This window comes from Oncorhynchus nerka, linkage group LG13 (assembly GCF_034236695.1).
Source record: "Oncorhynchus nerka isolate Pitt River linkage group LG13, Oner_Uvic_2.0, whole genome shotgun sequence".
NCBI classification, from domain to species: Eukaryota; Metazoa; Chordata; class Actinopteri; order Salmoniformes; family Salmonidae; genus Oncorhynchus; species Oncorhynchus nerka.
This window is the reverse complement of record NC_088408.1, coordinates 56,445,855-56,468,957: the sequence shown is the minus strand read 5'-3', so window position 1 is coordinate 56,468,957 and position 23,103 is coordinate 56,445,855. Positions and strand designations below refer to the sequence as shown.

Below are 23,103 nucleotides of genomic sequence, written 5' to 3'. Positions count from 1 at the left end.
CCGCCGTGTGGGTTTAACTTGCTTCATTTGACACGACTTGAATATGGGGAGTACCTTTGGTCACATGTAGGCGACCAAAGAGGGAAAAGGGCAGCGTTTTGAAATAATTCCCTTAATCACAAGCAATGACAGGAGTAGCAACCTTTCTGTTTCTCTCTATGGTACTTGTTATGTGTGTTTTGAATATATTTGCAGGACATGGGCTGTTTATGGTAAATGAGCGTTTCATTGTCCTTCTATTGCATCTATCTGTCTATCTCTTGTCGATGCGTGTCCATCTGTCTGCTCCATCTAATCGTGACTTTGATGAGAGAGAGAGAGACATAGACAGAGAGAGAGAGAGAGACGATCTTTGTGCTTGATCATTTCTCTCAATAAGATAGACACAGGCAGATAACAGTCATATCTGCCACATCTGAATCCCCGTGTTTTCAAATGGAGACGGGCCTCGCAAACCACTGCCCCCTCCTCCTCCGCCCTCTTGCCAACAAATGTTGTGTCTGTACGGAAGAAACATCTTGTAGTTTTTCTCTTGTTCTTTTCTTTTATGCCCGTCCTTTTTTTTATTTTATCGCATTCTTTTTTTTCTCCAGCCTTTCGCGCCTCCCCTCTCAGTGTCGGCTCCCCTATCTTCATTTGCAGGCAGCTGACAGCTTCTTTCATTTTTCTTTGTCCCAATTTTTTTTTCTCCCTCTTATTTTTCCTTCTTTTTTTTTTTCTTCTCCATCCGTCCCTCTCCATCTGCTTTCGCTTTTGTTTGCTCGGGCCCTCTCTCATCCCAACTTGATAATGAGGAATGTGGTGTGACCCTGACCTCCATCGGCATGGATACGACCCCTGACCCTGCCATGTGACCCCCAGTCCCCATTTTGACAGCTTGATTAATTACCTAGTGTTATGATTTATGAGAAAGCAGTATGTAAAAATAATAGACAACAGGTGGTCTTCAAATGTTATTATATTTTTTTAAGAGGGTGTCGCTGGTTGTGGTGGTGTGATGGGACGGGGCATTTATTTTAGGACCGCCTTGAACGGTTAATTGCTTAAAACCTATTTTCGGGAATGTCCGAGGTTAATAGGAAACTATGAGCTTGGTTTATTTTGTTGTTTCAAGGAAGACTCTTCCGTACGTGTGTAGGCCTATGTGTATGCCCCTTTGTAGAGGATAAAGGGGATTCCATCATGTTTGCGTAGCTCCATGTGTGTCCTCTCAAGCATGTACTAATCCATGTGTTAAGACACTATGGAAAATGCTCTGTATTACACACACACACACACACACACGCAGTCCTTCAACGCTTTTTTCTTTCTGAGGTCACATCCTGAGAAAATTGCCAGAGTAAATGGCAGGGCAGAGCTGCAGCCATGCCTGCTGTTAACACTTTAAACAGATGTTGAGACTGGCTGCGGCCAACTCACCTGACTCTTGTACCTATGGTGCAGTTCTAGTGACGAGATGGCAGGTTACCATGGTAAATATCATGTTTCATCAGGCTAGCATGACATGTAGCCTGGTACACACACTTACTACTAAAGAAAGCAAGTTACATTATGCTTTCATATGGTTTTGTATGGGCATACACACACACACATATAAATGCATAATCAACAATGCCAGCAGGACCACCAGCTTGCCCCTGGCCCTCACTTTCTGGCCACAATAACAGTGCAGAGGTCAAGGGATTCCACTTTAACCCCTAACCCCTAAAGGTCGCCCAGGGCCTGTGGTGTTCACTAAGATTAATACCTGGGCCTGGTTACTAGGATCTCATTATTCAACCCCAGACATCCCCAGATTACAGCCTGGATGTCAGATCACAGCTCCGGAGCCAGTCACGCCTCCTCAAGCCCAAGCCACTAGTCGCAGCCCCTAATCCCAAACCCTTGCCTCCAAGCCCTATAGCTGCTGAGTGACCAGATGTAGACCTAGGGGATCAGGCATCACGTGGCCTCAGGGGTTTGGCTTCCTGTCGGTCAACTTGAGGTAAGGTTATGTGTGGTTGTGGAGGTGTGTGACCCTTCTCTTTAGTGGTTTACAGTTCTCATTGCTGGTGAAAACAGTAACTACAACAGAGGGAGTTGTGGACATTGTGCGTGCCATCTCTCCCCGTACAGTCTTGCTCACACAGAGACATGCACGCGCACCTGTCATACAAAGATGCATACATAACAAAGGTATGGACAGTGTGTAATGCTTAGGTTTGCTATGGGGATGTGTTTGTGTGATGTAGTGATTTATAGAAGCCCTTCACTGGCCCTGGTCTGTTGATTCTCTGCATACTGTATGTCCCCCCCCCCCCCCACACACACACACACACTTGTCACCATCCTCCGGTGTCACCATCCTCCGGTGGCCCTGTGCCGGGCCGAGCCGCCTTCTGCTTCCCCCGGCCGTCTCCCCCACTGGGGTGCAAGACTCTGATTTATACATTAAATAGTTGGACAGGAAAATAAGGAGGCACCGATCATTCCATGATCTATATCTCCCCTCCATTAAAAATGGATGTGTATGCTGAGGGAAGACAATAGAATATATAAATCACAATGCTAACAGCGTAAGAATGGGGATTTGTATTTATTTCCAGCTAGCCCTACCTCAGTGTGTCTTTGTCTCCCTGGTAAGGCCTCAGAGCTGTGTGGACCTCAGGAACAATCTACTGTACAGACAGACACTTACTGTAGGTGACTGATTTGATACCCAAGGATACAACACTACGACAGTGCAATACGAGGTAGGTTCTCAGTGTATTTGAGGGGTAATCATGTTTCTAGATGATCTACTAAACGAATGTTCTGCTTTTTACGTTCCGTCTGTTCCTCTGTTTAGTCAACGTTGATCATCTGATCAACACATGGTGAAAACATGGTGAAAACTATAGCAGGCTGGTTCGTGTAACCACAGGAACACAGGAGTGTGTGTGTGTGTGTGTTCACTGTCACTTCACTGTGAACGCTTGACACGTTGCCCTCCTGTATTTGTTTATTTTTTGACAAATGACTTCTGTAACATTTACTTGCACAATCGATAGCTCTGACAAATTCCACCTGACCGTTGATTAATGCTCCGTCCAGCCCCCACCACCACACCCCCACGGTGTGCCGCGCTGAGAGCTGATGAAGCAGTGTGTGTGCTAGTGTATGCATCACCATAGGATGGGCTCTCCAAGAGTGTGTGTGTCTGGCTGTGTGTGTGTCTAAATCTCTGTCTGTGTGTGTAGTTTCATCAGACAAGAGGAAATCAGTATCAGCCTAATCTCTTGACATGTGTTGTGGAGTTAACGCAACCACAGTCCTTGTGTGTTGAAATGGATGGGTCTTACCATAGTGTGGTTCAATGGAGGCAAATCCATGTTATTGGTTGGCATCCTCAAGCTCAAATATGTCTGGGACTTAATATAGTTTGCCTATACCCACACTGCTATTTTCATCCCTTCAAATCACATTTTATTTGTCACATGCACCGAATACAACAGGTGAAGACCTTACCGTGAAATGCTTACTTACAAGCCCTTAACCAACAAGTTCAGAAATTATTATTAAGTAAAATGTTTTAATTAAGAGCAATAATACAATAACGAGGCGATATACAGGGGGTACCAATACTGAGTCAATGTGCGGGGGTACAGGTTAGTCAAGGTAATTGAGGTAATATGTAACGGTACAATACCAGTCAAAAGTTTGGACACACATACTCAGTCAATGGTTTTTCATTATTTTTACTATGTTCTACTTTATAGAATAATAGTGAAGACATCAAAACTATGAAATAAGACATATGGAATTGTGTAGTTCTCTCAACCAGCTCACCTGGAATGCTTTTCCAACACTCTTGAAGGAGTTCCCACATATGCTGAGCACTTGTTTGCTGCTTTTCCTTCACTCTGCAGTCCAACTCATCCCAACCCATCTCACTTGGGTTGAGGTCGGGTGATTGTGGAGGCCAGGTCATCGGATGCAATTTCTGAGGCTGGTAACTCTAATGAACTTATCCTCTGCAGCTGACATAACTCTGTGTCTTACTTTCCTGTGGCGGTCCTCATGAGAGCTAGTTTCATCATAGCGCTTTATCATAGCGGTTTTTGCTACTGCACTTGAAAAAACTTGACATTTTCCGCGTTGACTGATCTGTAGGTGTTAAAATAATGATGGACTGTTGTTTCTCTTTGCTGATTTGAGCTGCTCTTTCCATAATATGGACTAATATTTGGTAATAGACCATCTTCTATATACCAACCCTACGTTGTCACAACACAACTGATTGGCTCAAACGCATTAATTCCACAAATGAACTTTTAACAAGGCTCACCTGTTAATTGAAATACATTCCAGGTGACTACCTCATGAAGCTGGTTGAGAGAATGGCAAGAGTGTGCAAAGCTGTCATCGAGGTGACGGGTGGATACTTTGAAGAATCTCAAATATAATATATTTTGATTTGTTTAACACTTTTATGGTTACTACATGATTCCATGTGTTATTTCATAGTTTTGATGTCTTCACTATTATTCTACAATGTCAAAACGAAGAAAAACCCTGGAATGAGTAAGTGTGTCCAAACTTTTGACTGGTACTGTACAGGCAGGGGTCATCCATTCTATTGGAAACGGAGTGTATCAGAAAGAGTGAATGAGAGTAAGGGAGCGTAGAGAGGGCCTCGGGAGATTTGGGCTATCTTCTCTGGTGTCAACCAGCTTCTACAGTAACTCAGAAAATGAAAGCAAGCTAAATGTAGCCGAGTTGCTGAGATGAAATCGTCCAGGAGACGTATAAATAATTGAGATGTGAGGGAGCCTTTGCTTTGCGTCAAGTGTGTTGCTCCTATCGCTGACGCGTGTGTGTGTGTGTGTGTGTGTGTGTGTGTGTGTGTGTGTGTGTGTGTGTGTGTGTGTGTGTGTGTGTGTGTGTGTGTGTGTGTGTGTGTGTGTGTGTGTGTGTGTGTGTGTGTCCGTGTCCGCGCGGAGGTGCTGAAAATAAACAGGACCAGAAGAGGGGGGGGGAGAGAAGGAGAGATGTTAAGTCAGACATGAAAAGATTCCGAGGCACAGGGGGATATGAACCACTCCTATTCTCCTCACTTCCTCCCCAACAACGCTCCACTTTGAACTCCTGTATAAATATTCAGTTGAGCCTGTAAACAATATCTAAATGAGCACACATCCCATGCCAAGGTTAAACTTCCTTGTTTTTCCCCGCTCTGAACAGAACTTGACTTGTTAGATAAGGTTACTGTGGATTAGGACATGGCCTAATTATGCTAATGTTGATCGTTATTATAAACACAGTGAGGATCACAGAGACCAGTTCAGGTTGTTATTGAAGGCGGCATTGAATTGACTGTCTCTGTACAGTAATAAACGATGTTGTTGTGCGAAGACACCTGCTGTCTATGAGACAATCAATTTGGTGTGGTTGTGGGTGCTTTTTTTGGTGTGAGTGAGTGAGTGAGTGAGTGAATCTATTTACTCGGGACAGTAGTGTAGATAAATCTCAGATAGCCACAGGAACATATTAGGTCAGCAACAGGATCTGAACAGTTAGTCCTTAATAATGCTGGCATTGTGGTTAGGCTATTAGCTGGTCAAAATGAGGCTACATGAAAAGTGGAATACTGTTAATATATCTGTGTAGTGTGGGTTTTCAGTGAATTTGTGTCAATCAAGAAGCTCGTCTGCAGGAAAATTCTCAGCGTCAAAAGAGTGATCAAATGATGATCCTACATCTATATGTGTATAGAAGGGCTGGTCTTGGCGTGTGTGAGAGAGATGGGGAGAGATGGGGTTGGGGGTGTAGAAGGGCTGGTGGCGGGGTGTGCGAAAGAGGGGTTGTGGGTATGTGTATATGTGAGAGAGGGTTGGTGGGGGGTGAGGGGTGGGGGGTGGGGGGGGTACAGTGTCTTAATCTGACAGTGCTTTGTGAGCTGTGTGGTTTCTGGGAGAGATGAGGAGAGGGGGATAATGGGCCCCTGGCTGCTGAAAAAGCCCACGTGGAGCCGGAGACAGGCAGGGTCACCCAGAGCAGGGGTGGCCCTGAGAGAGAGGGGGGCCTGCCTCAGCCCAGGAGGGGCCCATTTCATATAACTGTATTTCCATTCCCGCATGCTCCACCACCAGGGCCTCCCATGCTTCTCTATGGGCTCAAAGAGAATATCTCTCTCTCTCTCTCTCTCTCTCGCTCTCTCTCTCTCTCTCTCTCTCTCTCTCTCATATATATATTTATATATCCTCCCATACACATATATATTTATATATATCCTCCCATGCTTTCTAACTGTATCTCAGGTATTAGTGTAAGGCTTTATTAAGGTTTCATCTCAATAGAACACATTGTGGAAGCATCATTATCTGCTGAATTAGCCGTGAATGTGTGTTCATGATTTGAGACCGAGTGTCTCGATGTGGCTTTGATTCCCCACGTTCATTTTCCAGGTTGGTCTTTTTTTCTCCTCTGTCTGCCTTGGTGCCGCCTATCCCCAGTGTCGCCTCCAGACATGTTGCCGCCTTGTCTCCCTCCCTCGCCTTCTGATTGGTTGGACGGTGGCGAGCGCGCCTTTGCCCTCTGCCTGTCAAGTCGCGACAACCAATCACTGGAGGGCTATCACAGAAACAAGGAAGTATAGCCGATGGTGTCGGTACAGGGACTGTCAGCTGCCCTGATATTAACACAAAAACAACCCCCCAATAGGGATTAGACAGAGCGTTGCCAGCCGTAGCTGATAATGTAGCGAGCACATACAGATCCCCTCTCACATCACTGTACAATGCCATGGTGTACACATTTGTATACACGTTGATACACCCATTTTCCTGAAGCTCACAAACTACAATATATTTTCCTTAAAGCGCACACACACACACACACACACACACACACACAATCATCCCCTTTCCTACCCACATGCCCCCTTGACCACTATCAGCCATGCTTTGTACCTGTCAAGTGCCTGTCCTTTTTTGCTGTGCCCAAAGGCCGTGCTTGCTACATGAGAGCTCACACATCAAAGACTCTATACACACACACGTGCACGGTTTCGGCCGCCTCTCTCCACTTACACAAGTGAGACACGTTTCATTTCATTACAGCCCAACTGTGAACATGGAGATAGCGTCTTCTTAAAGGGATGCCTTAGCCTATTTAAAAAAAAAAAAAAAACATTTTTTGTCAGCCTCCTTTAAAGCATGCCACTGAGAAGGCAGACAATGGTCCGTTACCGTTACACTGTCTCACGGCCAAATATGACCACAGTCTGACCGCGTAGCTTTATCAAAGCGGGTTGGGTCCAATAAGCATAAACGACCCATCAATATTTCCCGTTGCCGCGTAGCATTTGTGTTTTCTCCTTTGTCGATGCGTATCTGCACTTTCTCTGCGAACTGATTAGACCCGTTGATGGCGTTGAATGGGATGTATAATAAGATCTGTGTGTGTGAGATGTCAGGCTGATACTCAGCGCGGCGTTAGTGACACACTGGGAGATGGAGGAGGGCAGAGACTGACGGCAGAGCAGGGCTTCCTGAGCGGCGGCCATTGTTGTGCTATCTGAGGGGAGTCGGCTGGTCTTCGACAGGCCCGACAAAGGAGCGCTAAAGAGCGTCCGGAGAGGGGTGACGGGGGTGCGTCCCCCTCGGAGGGGCCTGGGTGACCCCTCTGACCGCTGCCCTCTGGGCCAGGGCTCTGTGTGGCGGTGGCACAGGGCACTCAGGGGCATGGGAAGGGTGTGTGTGTGTGTGTGTGTGTGAAGCTTATCCTGCAAAGCACTGCATAAAGAAACACTGACACAACATCAGTGTCCACACCAAGCGAGAGCGTGAGATTCTTTTCACCGCTGACAGGCAATCGAGACAATCAGCGCTAACTAGGGTAGTAATTATATTCATGTGTAATAGTACTTCGTTATAAATTATACATCATCATTTGTTGTTAAATACAAGTTCATCAATTTTTTCCCCCTAATTACATAGCGATGGCACCACCTTTAATAAAAAAGACCTTGTACTTACTGTTGGCATTCACTTCAGAGATATTCAAAACACCAGAATACATTGATGATTGAATAAATAAACTCTGCAGTTCAGCCTCTTAACTCTCTTTCCCCTTAGTGTAAAATGCCTTTGCTGTTGGACAGAACCGGAGAGCGAGGAAGAGACCCAGAGACCAATGTTTGCCTGAGACCTTTCTCTGTCGACGTAAAGGATGGTTTCCGACTAGGCGATGAACCCATGGCCCTACTGCTGAAGTCTGTGATGCTGGAGGATGCAGGGTGATGCTTGGGAACACCGGTCCCTCTCACAGTAATGCTTCAGGGTGACTGGGCAGCACTATGGGTTAGCCACAATCAGCCCAGGCAGGGCTGGGCCACACAGGGCTAGCATTAGCTCAGTAGGCCTAATATTGTTCACCCATTACAGCTTTATGCTGCGTAGATCTTAGGCACATGGATTAATGGATGGATGGGTTGAACACTTCGTGTTTCTGTGAAGGTACTCTCCCTTTATCCATCTCTCTCTTCCCCAATCCATTTCTTTCTTTCTTTGTCTTTTATTTCTGTCTCTCTCTCTCCTCTATCTCTCTCTCCATCCACCCTCACCCTTTGTCTTGTCCTCTCTCGCTCTCTTTCTCTCTCGTTCCTCGCCTCTGATTGAGAGGAAGACAGTGTTGCCAGTCATTTTTCCAGCCTGCCACCAGTGGGCAGTGGCACAGAGCTGGAGCGGACCTCCTCTCTCCCATCTTCCTCTCCTCATCCTCTCCGGTCGTAAGGTCCGTGTGAACTGCTCCGTGGTGGCTGTGCCAACAAAGACAGCCCCGGGCCTGTGCTGAACTGAGCTAAGCCTCTTTAATAGAACCTGACCTATTACTTTACCCCTCCCTCCCTCCCACTGCAGATAGCTAGTATGCCCAAAAGAGGAGGAAGATGAGAAAGACGTCTCCCTCCCTTCCAGCTCCGCTCCCAGCCCAGGTGGGGCTGTGGTGCGGGGCCGTATGTGCAGCACCTAACATACTGGAAGAAAATGAACTTAAGTCAGAGCCAACAGCCGAAGAACTCCTCTAGATAACGAATCATATAAGCTCCCTAATAAAAGGCTTCTTCCGAATAACGTCAACGTGTGGGTCGATGTTCTTTATCAATGTGTGTTATGATGTGTGGAACAATGGGTTTTATAGGGCTGTCAGTTATTTGTTTGTCTTGATATTGTTTGACTTGTTTTAATGGACAGCTGTCCGGGATGTCACTTTGATGGTGATCCTGTACTTAGTTTGGTAATGACCATGTTATTTTTAGAGAAGCAAACTGGAAAAAACAACTGTATTTAATCACGTTTGTTTCATTTAGCAACTTCACTGTCGGTCTTAATATTGTGATTCAATTCATTCTTACTTCATTTTCTATTTTACAGCTTCCTTAAAAGTCTCTGCTGATTTAAAAACGGAATTATTTATTTCATTGACTATATTTAAACTCAAAATATTTGTCTAGCAATTAAGGTGTCGGTGTCAGAGATTTTGCAAAATAGTTATGACCTAAAAAGCAAAAATAGATCCTAATAAAGTATGCCCTTAATTAATACTTGTATAAAATCGTTATATAATTGCTGGTGAAAGTACTCCCACAACTGCTGCAATTTGTTCAGATTTGTCTTATTTGAGAGTGTCTGAAAGTTTGATTGGAATAATCCTGAAGGGAGTGGTGGGAGCTTTGGCTAAAGCCGTCAGTCGGAGAGAGTGTGAAAATAAGAATCATTTTATAGTCTGGGGATGTGTGAAAGTGTCATTTTGCTGTTGTCAACACACACCAGGTGCTAATGTGTGGGGCAGGTTTGACATGGACGGGCGGAAGAGGGACACACACATTGTGTTAACACTTATTAAAACGGAGGAGACGTGCTGCAGTGTGTAGACAGTGTGTGTGATGGCGTCTCTGGGAGGAATCAGAGCGAAATTTCCTCACTTACTCCTACACTTGTCTTCAGAAAACCTTTTTGTCAGTTCAGATCTGCCAATTTTTTTTGTGTGTGTGTGTGTGTGTTTGAAGTGCTGCCAAAATGGAAAAGGAATCCCTCCGTTTCCTGCTTTAGTTTGAGAGTGCTTGGGATAATAAACACACTTAATTAAAAATGTCTTCAGAGTTGAAGAAGTCACTAAGGCCTTGTGAAAACTTCCCCTGACCATAATAGTGTCTGCCTGTTTCAATTCCGAAACAACTTACAGGACATTTTCTGACATCCTTATCTTAGTTTTACAGCATAATACCATTTAGAATTTGTTTGTTCATTTGTATTTTGTTTCTGTTAAATGTTGTATGCCCCTTGTTATCCTCACAAAACTTGAATTGCAGTTACACACACACACACACACACACACACACACACTGATCACACACATGTATACGACAGCCCCTAACTCTTGAGATGAGTGATGGAGGGGTCAATTCGTTTTGATAGTAAGTGACACCTGGCCTTTGGACCCAATGCTATTCACTAGCTGACTCCTGTCACTGAGTTCTAATCCTGCACCCAATAGTTCTGTTGTTCTGACTCCTACCATACCAAGTCTGTCTGTCTGTCTTGCCATGGCAAGACTGACTGTCTCTCCCCTACCACCCTGGCACAGATGCCTCTCACTATTGGCCATACAATAACTCACTTTGATTATTGTATGGGCATCAACTGCATTCACTTAAACACACGCACGCACACAAAAAGGCGGATGTGTGGACTCTCTAACATTTGTGTGTGTTGTCTTCCAGGAAGGCTACGGTGTGATGGTGCTCAACCCCAATGAGAACCACCTGGAGGTGGAGAGGCCGACCAAGCCTGCACCCCTGCCCTCCCCCGAGGCCTCGGACGAACCCGCCGAGAAGAGAGAGCGCAAGGACGACCGGGAGAGCAAGAAGAAGAGGGACTTCTACGAGAAGTACCGCAACCCGCAGAAGGAGAGCGAGACCGAGCAGATCCCCATACGAGTGAGCGAGGGAGGGGCGGTGGTGGAGGAGGATAAGAAAGGGATAGACAGCGTCCTAAAAGAAAGGATGGGGGAGGTGGAGAAAGGAGAGGGTTACAGAGGGAGGAAGGAAAGGAGTGGGGGTGAAGAGGGAAAGAGAGGCTCTCTTGTGTGGTCAGGCTGTGTGGAGTGTTAACCACATGGCGCTCTCTCTCTCTTTCAATTTTCTCTTCCTTTCTCTCTCTCGCTCGCTGGCTCGTCAGAGCAACTCTGTCCCCTCAAACTGTTGACCGCTGGGATTATTGTCTTCCAAACACACACCATATATACACCAACACACCACACACACACACACACCACCTCATCACACACTAGCACATCACACATCGTCCATCTTCCCATAGACTCTCGTTCCTCGTCTCTGATTGATAATGGAATATTTCAGGGATCAAAACAAATACGTCCAGCGTTATAGGAAATGGAACCGACGGTGCCTCAATTCAGTCCTTCCATCACACATTAACATAACCGGACTAAGGTGACGTCGTCTTCAAAGGCTTTGACCTGTTGTCCATCCACACAGACCTTGTTTCTCTTTATGCGGTAGAGCGTTTGTAGGGTGCTCTGTAGAAGGCCAGTAGTTGTTGGTTTTAACGTGATGAGAATGTAAGGGGATGCTATCCTCTTTGTCTCGTCTCGGGTTGATGGCTGTAGCGTCACACCAGTTTGCGTGTACATGTGCGGGCGTGTGCGTGTGTGCATACGTATCCATACGTTTTTGTATTTGTGCTGTGCGTTCGTGCACGTTTGCGTGTGAGAGATGTCACTCGGTTGCCTCTGACAGGCCTTGTGGTCTCACTGGGACTGACGGGCTGTGTGTGAGCTGTCAACAGTGCCTCTTTTCTCTCTGCCTGGCTCTCCTGATAGTACCTCTACTACACTCTAATATGGGCTCATTAGCAGTAGCGCTTTAGCTTACTCTGTTAGATCGCAAAAGCGTCTGCTAAATGCCATATATATGATTATATTATCGCCTTAGCGATGGCTTCAAGCCCCCCATCATCACTGTCTAGCTCACTCTTACATTAGACGTGTTTTTTAGGCATCGTCTTTTTTTTGGCGTAAACTTTAATGAAGTCGTCTTTGTGTTCATTGAAATACAACTGAAACAACATTTTTTGTGTGTTTTTAGATGCATATTGCACTAGGGTTCAATATTTTCCTGGTATTTTACAAATGTTCCATCCTAACAATATATCTCTTTTCTCCCAGTGTTTTATATTTGAGATTCTTCAAAGTGGCCACCCTGCCTTGATGACAGCTTTGCACACTCTTGGCATTCTCTCAACCAGCTTCCGTCACCTGGAATGCATTTCAATTAACAGGTGTGCGGTGTTAAGTTCATTTGTGGAATTTCTTTCCTTCTTAATACGTTTGAGCCAATCAGTTGTGTTGTGACAAGGTAGGGGGGTATACAGAAGATAGCCGTATTTGGTAAAAGACCAAGTCCATATTATGGCAAGAACAGCTGAAATAAGCAAAGAGAAATGGCAGTCCATCATTATTTTAAGACATGAAGGTCAACCAATATGGACTTGCAGTCGCAAAAACGATCAAGTGCTATGATGAAACTGGCTCTCATGAGGACCGCCACAGGAAAGGAAGACCCAGAGGATAAGTTCATTAGGTAACTGCACTTCTGATTGCAGCCCAAATAAATGCTTCACAGAGTTCAAGTAACAGACATATCTCAACATCAACTGTTCAGAGGAGAATCAGGCCTTCATGATCAAATTTCTGCATTGAAAATGTGCCTCTACTAAAGGACACCAATAAGAAGAAGAGATTTGCTTGGGCCAAGTAGCACAAGCAATGGACATTAGACTGGTGGAAATCTGTCCTTTGGACTGATGAGTCCAAATTTGCGATTTTTGTTTCCAACCGCCTTCTCTTTGTGAGACGCAGGGTAGGTGAACGGATGATCTCTGCATGTGTGGTTCCCACCGTGAAGCATGGGGGAGGAGGTGTGATGGTATGGGGGTGCTTTGCTGGTGACACTGTCAGGGATTTATTTAAAATCATTGACATTTAAGCATGATGTGTTTATTATAGAGCTTTGATCTAAAATTCAAGCCCGATGCTACCTGGGCCCGATGCTACCTGGGCCCGATGCTACCTGGGCCCGATGAGCCATAGATTAAATACATTTTATGAGCCCTAAATAAAACACATTTAATGATCCCATGATATAGGCTACTGCACATTACACATGACAGAAAAATATAAAAGCCCATAGATGTAGCTAACTATATGCTCTCTTGGGTAAATAAATTAAACAAGCTCCAGTAGGTTCATCTTTTTGAGTGAGAACTATATTACTGTTTTGTATTGTATGATACTGTATTCTGTGGACTGGAATTACACACATCGTTCAAACCGTGATGAAGCAGGGAGAGAACATGGGATTCTGGTGCAGCACATGCGGCCTTCAAAGTATAGGCTTGGAAATTTGATTACATTTTTTTTTATACACAGTAAATGGGCTTATTTGTATAATTAGTAGGCGGATGCATATATACCTTTTGATAATATTTAGTAGCCTGCCTACCTCTTTCTCTCTCTGTTGGTTCATTCCTTCCTGGCTTTCAACAGTCAAATGAAATGAGATTCGCTGTCCTTATCTTCATCATTCTAATGACATCCTTGAATAATACAGGACGAGAATTAGATGTTGAAGGCTTTCAATTTTCTTCCCCAAAATTGAATGGTTTGGGTCTGAATAAATAATTGCTATAGCCTACTGCCATCGCGCGTTCGCTCTTCTTTCAAACTCCCCGTGAGTTCTATTGGCTACTACATTTAACATTCAGCAAACAATAGCTTCAAATATTATGTTGGTATATAAATGATGTTCAGAAAGCTATTCTAGTCTATCTTTTCCTGCATGGGACTCCAAGAGCTAAGGAGCGTTTTTTTTTTTAAGGAGACGCCAGCGGAGCACATGCGTGCGTGGTTATTGTTCAAGAGACCGAGGCTAGAAGTTAGACGCTTGTGATCCATAACCCATCATGAATTAGCTAAATATAAGACTTATACTGCGTTGAATGTATTACCTGAAAGAGGTAGGCTAGGACATCTATATATAGGGCTGTACATCAATCTAGAACAGGATGATCTATTTTGCGTGCAATTTGAATGGAATTGATGGAAAGAGGCCAAGGCTGTGAGAGAGTGCTCGCACGTGCACTGATTTTAAAGCAACAATAGTAGAGTGAAGCACGGTTTTAGAACTCTGCGGGTGCAAAGTAAAAACTAAGGTGACCCCCGAAAGCCAGATGGAGATGGGTAAATTAGACACACATTTGGTCTTTATATTACTGTAGCATAGACTATGCTGCAGCAAATCTCGGCCTACCTGTCGCAAGAAACAAAGTCTGGATCTGCATGCATTGTGAACTCAAATCAAAATCAAGTAAAAATGTATTAGTCACTTGCGCTGAATACAACCTTACCGTGAAATGCTTACTTACAAGCCCCTAACCAACAATGCAGTTGAAAAATATATTTATTAAAGTGACTATGCAAGTAACAGACACATCTCAATGATGATGGCAACAGAGAGTAGCAGCAATGCAAATAGTCTGGGTAGCCATTTGATTAGGTGTTCAGGAGTCTTATGGTTTGGGGGTAGAAGCTGTTTAGAAACCTCTTGGACCTAGACTTGTGGACATCCGGTACCGCTTGCTGTGCGGTAGCAGAGAGAACAGTCTATGACTAGAGTGGCTTGGAGTCTTTGACAATTGTTAGGGCCTTCCTATGACACCGCCTGGTTTAGAGGTCCTGGATGGCAGGAAGCTTGGCTGGGCCGTTCACACTACCCTCTGTAGTGCCTTGCGGTCAGAGGCCGAGCATTTGCCATACCAGGCAGTGATGCAACCATGCTCTCGATGGTGCAGCTGTAGGTTTTGAGGAACTGAGGACCCATGCCAAATCTTTTGAGTCTCCTGAGGGGGAATAGGTTATGTTGTGCCCTCTTCACGACTGTCTTGGTGTGCTTGGACCATGTTAGTTTGTTGATGTCGACACCAAGTAACTTGAAGCTATCAACCTGCTCTACTGCAGCCCCGTCGAAGAATGGGGGCGTGTTCGGTCCTCCTTTTCCCGTAGTCCACAATCATCTCCTTTGTCTTCATCACGTTGAGGGAGAGGTTGTTGTCCTGGCACCACATGGCCAGAACTACAACTGCGCTCCATACCGAGATGGTGTGTTCCCACCCAGAGCGTTGATGATTCATCATGCCATAGAGAAGCCCGATTTAGACTTCACATATAATTTAACAGTTCAATTTCACGTCTTGCTGTTCATTTAAATAATTTATTACAATTGACCGGTTTCTCAGTTATTTATCCCGGAAAGGGGAGTGGTTTTGTCAGTAAATCTCAGTAACCGGGTTCCCGCCATTCAATCCTAGTATGCACAAACACATGCACAGATACAAGCGCGCGCACACACACACACACACACACACAACACAACACATACATTATAACACAAGGATCAAGGCTTTTAAGTGTCACCTCTGATATTGACCTCTGGACGTTTTTTTGTGTGTGTTTGAGGGTGTGTATTTGTATTTATTAGTGAAACCCCATTAGCTGTTGCCAAGGCAGCAGCTACTCTTCCTCGGGTCCAAACACATTAAGGCACTTACATCACACAACAACAAAAAACAACATCATGTAACATTATTTCACCACTACATGTCTACCATACAAAAGTTATAATACCACCATACAACAACATTACAATGTACGTGGGTGTAAAGTGCGTGTGTGCCTCTGTATGCGTGTCTCTTCACTGTCCGATTTGTTCTGTAAGGTGTAATTGTATCTTTTTTTTTTTAATCAGATGTTACTGCTTGCATGAGTTACTTGATGTGGAATAGAGTTCCATGTAGTCATGGCTCTGTGTAGTACTGTGCAGTTCTGGACTTGAGGACTATGAAGAGACCCCTTGTGGCATGTCCTGTGGGGTTTGCATGGATGTCTGAGCTGTGTGCTAGTCATTTGAACAGACAGCTCAGTGCTTTCAACATGTCAATACCTCTCACAAAGACTAGTAGTGATGCAGTCAATCTCTCCTCTAGAGCCAGGAGAGATTGACATGCATGTAATCGATGTTAGCTCTCCATTTACATTTAAGGGCCAGTCCTGCTGCTCTGTTCTGGGACTACTGTTTTTGCCTATGTCCCTCTTTGTGACACTTGACCATATGACTGGGCAGTAGTCCAGGTGCAACAAAACTTGTTTTGTTGATAGCAATGTCAAGAAATCAGAGCAGCACTTTATTACGGACATATCTTCACACATCTTACACACATGTTGCATCAACATGTTTTGACCATGACAGTCCTCAACTTGCTCAATTTCAACATTATTCATTACAAAATGTAGTTGAGGTTTAGGGTTTAGTAAATGGTTTGTCCCAAATGCAATGCTTTTAGTTTTTTCAATATTTAGTGCTAGCTTATTACTTGCCCCACATTCTGAAACTGACTGCAGCTCTTTAAGTGTTGCAGTGATTTCACTTGCTGTGGTAGCTGACGTGTATAGTTTTGAGTCATCAGCATACATAGACACGCAGGCTTTACTCAGTGCCAGTAGCAAGTCATTAGTAAAGATTGAAAAAAGAAAGGGTCCTAGACAACTGCCCTGGGGAATCCCCGATTCTACCTGGATTAAGTTGGAGTTAGACAGGTAACTCTCAATTAGACAGGTAACTCTCAATCCACGATATAGCAGGGGATGTAAAGCCATAACACACAAAGATTATGATCAGTTATGTCAAAAGCTGTACTGAAGTCTATCAAAAAAAGCGTCTTATGATCAGTTTCTTTCAGCCAAACACCAGTAATTTGTGTAAGTGCAATATTTGTTGAGTGCCCTTCCCTATAAGCATGCTGAAAGTCAGTTGTTAATTTGTTAACTGTGGAATAGCATTGTATCTGGTCAAACACAATTGTTTCCAGAAGTTTACTAAAGGTTGGTAGCAGGCTGTTTGTGCGACTGTGTGTGTGTGTTACAGAGAGAGAGAGAGGTCAGACTTAGTGAGGAGCAGAAAGATAGAGCTGTGTGAGCATATCATCAGAGAGGAGATGAAGGGGAAGAGCCCATATTAATATCTTAATAAATATTTAAACTGGAATATCTCCAAATTCACATAATGAGGAGACTCTCTCTTTTTCTCTCGCTCTTTCTGAAACCTTTTGCACTTTGTGATGCTAGCAGCGTGAGATCGTTAGTGCAGTCCCACCCAAGGTTTTTCCAGTTCTGCAGGAGGCCATACAATATTTTTCACACTTTGGCATTAGCTTATAGTTGGGTCATTCCACCAATTCAGTGCCTTTTGAGATGTGTAACTTGGTGCAAAAAAACTTTTGATTTCACCTACTTTAACATTCTGGCATAAAGAGCACATGTTCATTGTAAATAAATAAGATGTTTTCCCACCTCGAGGTTGTAAATAAAATTACTATAGGAAGTGCCTACAAAGTGCCAAATAAAGTAACGGGGTTGACGATTTCATCTTAAATCAGCCACAAATTGGAAGCATGTGTGCAACTGGGAGGGGCAATTGAATGCAAGCCGGTCTATCTTTTGGGTTGACGTGTTATGAGTAGGACCAGCACACCTGCTTTTACACTATGATTTGACAATTAGATGTCCAATGTAAAAAAAGAAATGTATGTAGAGTTTCACCATATTAAAAACGACTTCAGTTCACATAAGTAAAAAAAATATATATATGTTTTTACCTTAAAATGAATCACTAATTACATAAACAATAGTCTTCAGAAAAAGCAACAAAATAACTAGGGCTTTACAATGATAGTGAAAAGCTCACAGTGACTGGCTGTTTGCGTCTGTGTGTGTTCCCACATGTATGTGCATATGTGTATGTTGTGTGTGTCTACAAATTCTATATCTATGATTTTAAACCTCAAAATGAAGTAGGTCATCCTTATGGAATATGCAGGTAACTGCCAAAATAAAGGAAGCAGGTGCTTCCACACAGGTGTGGTTTCTGAGTTAATTAAGCAATCAACATCCCATCATACTTAGGGTCGTGTAAAAACGCCTAGTTGCCCATTATTTTGGCTACTCTGGCTGGAAGAAGAGGTCTGTGACTTTTAAAAAGGGATCTAAAAGTGGGTTTAAAGGGTTTGTGTGTCTGTCTCTGTCTGTCTGTCTGTCTGTCTCACCAGATCTCAACCCAACACTTATGGGAGATTCTGGAGCGACGCCTGAGACAGTGTTTTCCATCAACAAAACAATGGAATTTCTCATGGAAGAATGATGTCACATCGCTCCAATAGAGTGCCAGACACTTGTAGAATCTATACCAAGGTGCATTGAAGCTGTTCTGGCTCTTGGTGGCCCAACGCCCTGCTAAGACACTTTATGTTGATGTTGGTCATTTCGTCACGACTTTAAACATGATTTACTAAAATAATCATGGCATAATACAAGGTCCTTGTGTGATTGCTTGACGTTTGAATTCTTCCAAGCACTCCTCTCTGATGCGTGGTTTCTCTTCTGATATAGTTGGGGCTTGTTGCTGTTGAGTTTGATCGATGAAGAGATACCGCAGGATGAGTCTTCTTACGGGGCCATACGGCACAGTGACCTCTGCCCTTTGAACTGTGACCTTAGACTCAGCAGGATGTTAGTTTATTTGATCCCCTCTCTCAATTGGCCCCGCCCCTTCTCCCCAGGACCTGCAGCTCCTCGTCACTGCACCTCCTCAGTCACTCCCTTGCTTTTGGAGTAAGCTTTCACACACTCTCTCTCACTCACACACACACCACACACACAGATGTGGAGTATTATGCAGCAAAATGCAAGGGGGAGATGGAAATGAGAATCTATAGGAATATGGGGGGGGTGTAATAGTGATTAATAAAATGGCGAGGTGTAAAGGTTCAGGACAGAGTGACCATGAACCCATCACCATATCCAGGAGGATAGCAGTACAGTAGACAGTGTTCAACTCTCTAATTGACCTTTACTCTTTGTGTATTTATACCTCCTGTTATCATTCTCTGCATTGTTGGGACAGGCACTATAAGTAAGCATGTTTACCAAGCATATGACGCATACAATTTGATTTGATTCATGCTCATCAAGATAACGTCCCCATAATAGCTCTTTTTTTACACTAGAACTGCCATAGGCCAACGGCCACTGACGTTTGATTTTGTAAAATATTTTTTTTAAACAGCCCATCCCCCCCAAAAGCTATGTCCCGCTCCTTCCCTAACTTTTCCTACATGTTTTTTTTATTTTACATTTGTCCTAATTTTGAAATCACAAACAGAAAAGTATTTAGAGCCTTTTTGAACTGTTATTTGACACCTATTCCTAACTTAGCCCGCCAAGACAATGTGCCGTAGGATGTCGATACCCAGCCAGGCACTAATGCGTCTCTCTATCTTCACTGAATAAATGATGAATGGGTGATAATTGTGCACCTTACTTCACAATTGAATTTAAATTAGGCCTAACTGAATGACAAGGAGGGTGAAGTGGTTGATTTTAATTTAGAAAGACAATAGTGTAACGATGAGTTTGTGTTATGCCTATTTGTCAGTGTTGGCGCCCATGTCAATCATTTGCCCACGCACCTTGCGGGTTGATACCGTTCCCCTTTAGGTTTTACTTTGTAAAAGAAGCTGTTACAGGACTGTATTATTTACTGTAACTATAACTACTAATCACGTTTATTGTAAGTAAAAGCGAAAACATGCTGTGTGTTCCAGTAGGCCTTTAGAATGATGCAAAACATATCCTATCCTGCTTGACGAGCGGGAAACAAACGATGCACAGCTGGCCCGATACTACACTTTCAAATGCTTTATTTTACTAGGCAAGTCAGTTAAGAACACATTCTTATTTACAGTGACGGCCTACCCTGGTCAAACACGGACGACGCTGGGCCTGAACTATACCGAAACTAATTTCACACATAACGAGAGTATAGACCAGATGAAATGATCAACCAGATGAGCATATTCTTTAGTTTCTACTACACTTGTACTACACTTCTACTACAAATGACTCTCATAATTCAAGAGGTGTCATTTTTTCCCCCCAAAGATATCCGAGCTGTGTCCGTGTTTAGCACGTGACCACTCGCGCGGCAGCATTGCTCTGGTTACTAAGCAAAAACGAGTAACATAATAAAATGTAAATATGCTATTCTTTGGTCAGTGGCTGTATGGCCGGTAGAAACCAGATAGAAACCGATAAAGGAGCGTGTGACTTCAGTGAACTGAATGATGAGGAGGAGGGTGAAGAGGGTGATTGAATTTTATTGATCTGAGTGATGAAGGTGAAGAGGACGATTGAATTTAGAACAATAGTGGACTGATGATGAAGACGTGTGGACGGTCTAATTATTTTATTATGAAAGCCTGGGGATTGTATGTTATCTCCCCTCTGAGAGTCAAGTCAGACACTGAGTACCGCATACAACGTTCACAATGGCAAGCCGAACCAATCGAATGGACGCACTGGCAGCATTGAAAATGCTGCAGAATTTAGATGAGTTGGAGTCGGGCGGAGGATCGGATGTTGAGCTTTGAGATCGACGATGCCGATGAAGAGTCCTCATCTGATTATGATGTTAACTTTGAGCCTCCGATGCCTGAGCCTCGCCGAAGAAAAATCAGAACAGAGCCAACTGAGGCGGTGAAACAGGAGTCTGGGAGGGATGGCACGGTTTGGGTAGAAAAGAGAGATGAGAGCGCAACAGGAAGGTGGCCTTCCCAGAATATAAGAGAAGGCCCTACACCTCATGCGTACGGACAAATTGCTTGTGCACTCAACAGTTTCTTTTGTTTACGAGACATGCTGATGTTGCACCATATCAGACATGTGGAAATAGAAAAGGAAAACTTCAGTTTTGGTTAGCTGCCGATGTCGAAAAATCAGGTGCTTGCTTAAGCGGGAGCTGCCCCCCCTCTGCGCAAAACAACATACCAGTGGAGCTGTCCTCCACATCAGTGATGGAGAGTGGTAAAAGCAACACTCACGGTGTACAGATGGAAAAGAAATGCGAGTGTTTGCATCCCGAGTACCATGCATCCCAATGCTACGGAGACGGTGACAGACTGCAATCGCACCAAGGTGTATATCTCTGCAGTATACGTGAGAACCGCCTTCGTGAGAACTGCCAACAAATATGCTACAGCACTAAGCAGGCCACCAAGGCACCAGGTCCTGCTCTCCCTCTTCCCCATAGCACCACTATGGGGAAGGGGGGAGAAGACACAATGTCAAGTTGGCAGGTGCACACGAAACAAGGCCCATGAAAGTGCAACCGATTTGTTTGTGGGGGGGCTTGCTCACAGAAAGTCCCGAAGCTGTGTGCTGACTGTGGACCCGAAGCATAAAGAGAAGACTAGATTGATTCATGCTAGGCATGGGTATAAGGACACAACACAGTGTCCGATACAATGACTGTTTTTTTATATCTTATCAAGAATATATCTCCACCAATATTTCTTTATACAATTGTTCATGCGTTGGTGCTTTTGTTTAGGAATGCAGCAAATAATTTCAGCGGGGCACCTGGCTGGTTAATATTGTTATTATTGTCTTTTTAATTTCTACTTTGTCAAAAGAAGCTGTAACTGGACATTGTTAATTACTTACTCTATTACTAATCAAGTCTACAAATCAAATGGATTACGCTGTAATGTTTTTATTGTCAGCGATATGATAATTGGCTAAAGGCCTTTTTTCTAGGACTTTGTGGAGTTAAACAAAACATATCCTTGACTCAATCTAAACAAACAACTCTTGTTCATTTTTGTACACTTCTACCGATGTCTTCATGCAACGAGTCCTTTGACTATAGTTTCTGCACTCTTTATCAAGTGTTGGCGCTTCTGTTCGTGCACCCTTCGTGTTGATGTGCATCTGATGCTAAAGGAGACACCCGGCAGCGTTCTCTAGCGGGTAGTGTTAAGGAGATCCCCAGGAACTAAACTTTACTCTCTCTCTCTCTATCTCTCTCTCTGGGTGTGGGTGTGTGTGCGTAGGGCTGTGATGATTCTGTGTTTTTCTTCTTCACCCCTCTTAGTCAGGCTGGGTGGGGGATCAAATCAAGCCTCTTTAGCAGGGGTTTTTCATCTATTCTATTGGCAGTGGGATACCCCCTCTGCCCCTCTTCTGACCCCCACTGTGGAGCGGGACCACCTGCGCAAAGCCACACAGTCCCATACATACACACACACGCATACACAGTGGGGTGCCACACACACACACACACACACACACACACACACACACACACACACACACACAGTGGGGTCCTACACACACACACACATATACACACACACAGCCAGCCCCCAGATAGAGTTGAGTTGATTAATACGCTTCCTTACACACATTAATAAGCCCTTAACTGCTTTTAGGATTCTTACTTTTTAGCCCCTGGTTCATAGTGTGTAACCTCTCAACCTTGGCTAATCTCTCCTCTCTTAGAGATCACAGTCCATTGGCCCATGTTTAGTGATGTCGGCCGAATGACAGAGAGAAAGGGAGAGGATGGGGGAGGGATGGCGGGAGACGAGGAAAGGGGGTTGCTCCTAGCACTTTGCCATATAGAAGTTTGGGAGTTCACTTTACTCTGAATTTTAGCACTAATCCAGTTACCTATTTTCTGTCAGCCAAGCGGAGGAATAGCAGGAACAAAACCCACATTCATGGCTTAAGAAGCTTCCAAAGATTTCACTCAAGGCTGACTGGCTCGGATTAGGCCAGCAGCTTCTGGAAAAAGAGCAAGGGGACAAAAAACAGAGTGGAGCCTTTCTTTAAGCGCCACTTATTCTTGTAAATGACTGGAATACTTTTTCCCCCCCCTTTTCCCCCCTTCTCCGTCGTCTCGCTTTTTCTCGCGTCTTGTATTGTTGCATTTTTTTTTTTAAACGTTCATAGAGAGAGATGGAAAGAGAGGGAGAGGCCCTCATGTGTTTCTTTTCTTTCCCCCATCCTTTATTCATCTCTCGAGTGCCATCTCTTGAAGTGTAAGATCCTTATGATTGCGAAGTGAAAGCTTTTGAGTCAAACATTTGAGTCCACCCCCACCCCCCCATTTCT

General features: G+C 44.2%; 1 protein-coding gene across 8 annotated transcripts in view; it reads left to right on the top strand.

The window, feature by feature from the left end:
- arb2a (ARB2 cotranscriptional regulator A) overlaps nucleotides 1-23,103 on the top strand; it is a 214,691-nt gene that overhangs the window by 63,503 nt on the left and 128,085 nt on the right. For all 8 annotated transcript variants that reach the window (XM_029677429.2, XM_029677424.2, XM_029677431.2 and 5 more), the window contains one exon: nucleotides 10,742-10,957. In XM_029677429.2, the coding sequence (XP_029533289.2) occupies nucleotides 10,742-10,957 (216 nt within the window). The remainder of the gene's footprint in view (nucleotides 1-10,741; nucleotides 10,958-23,103) is intronic.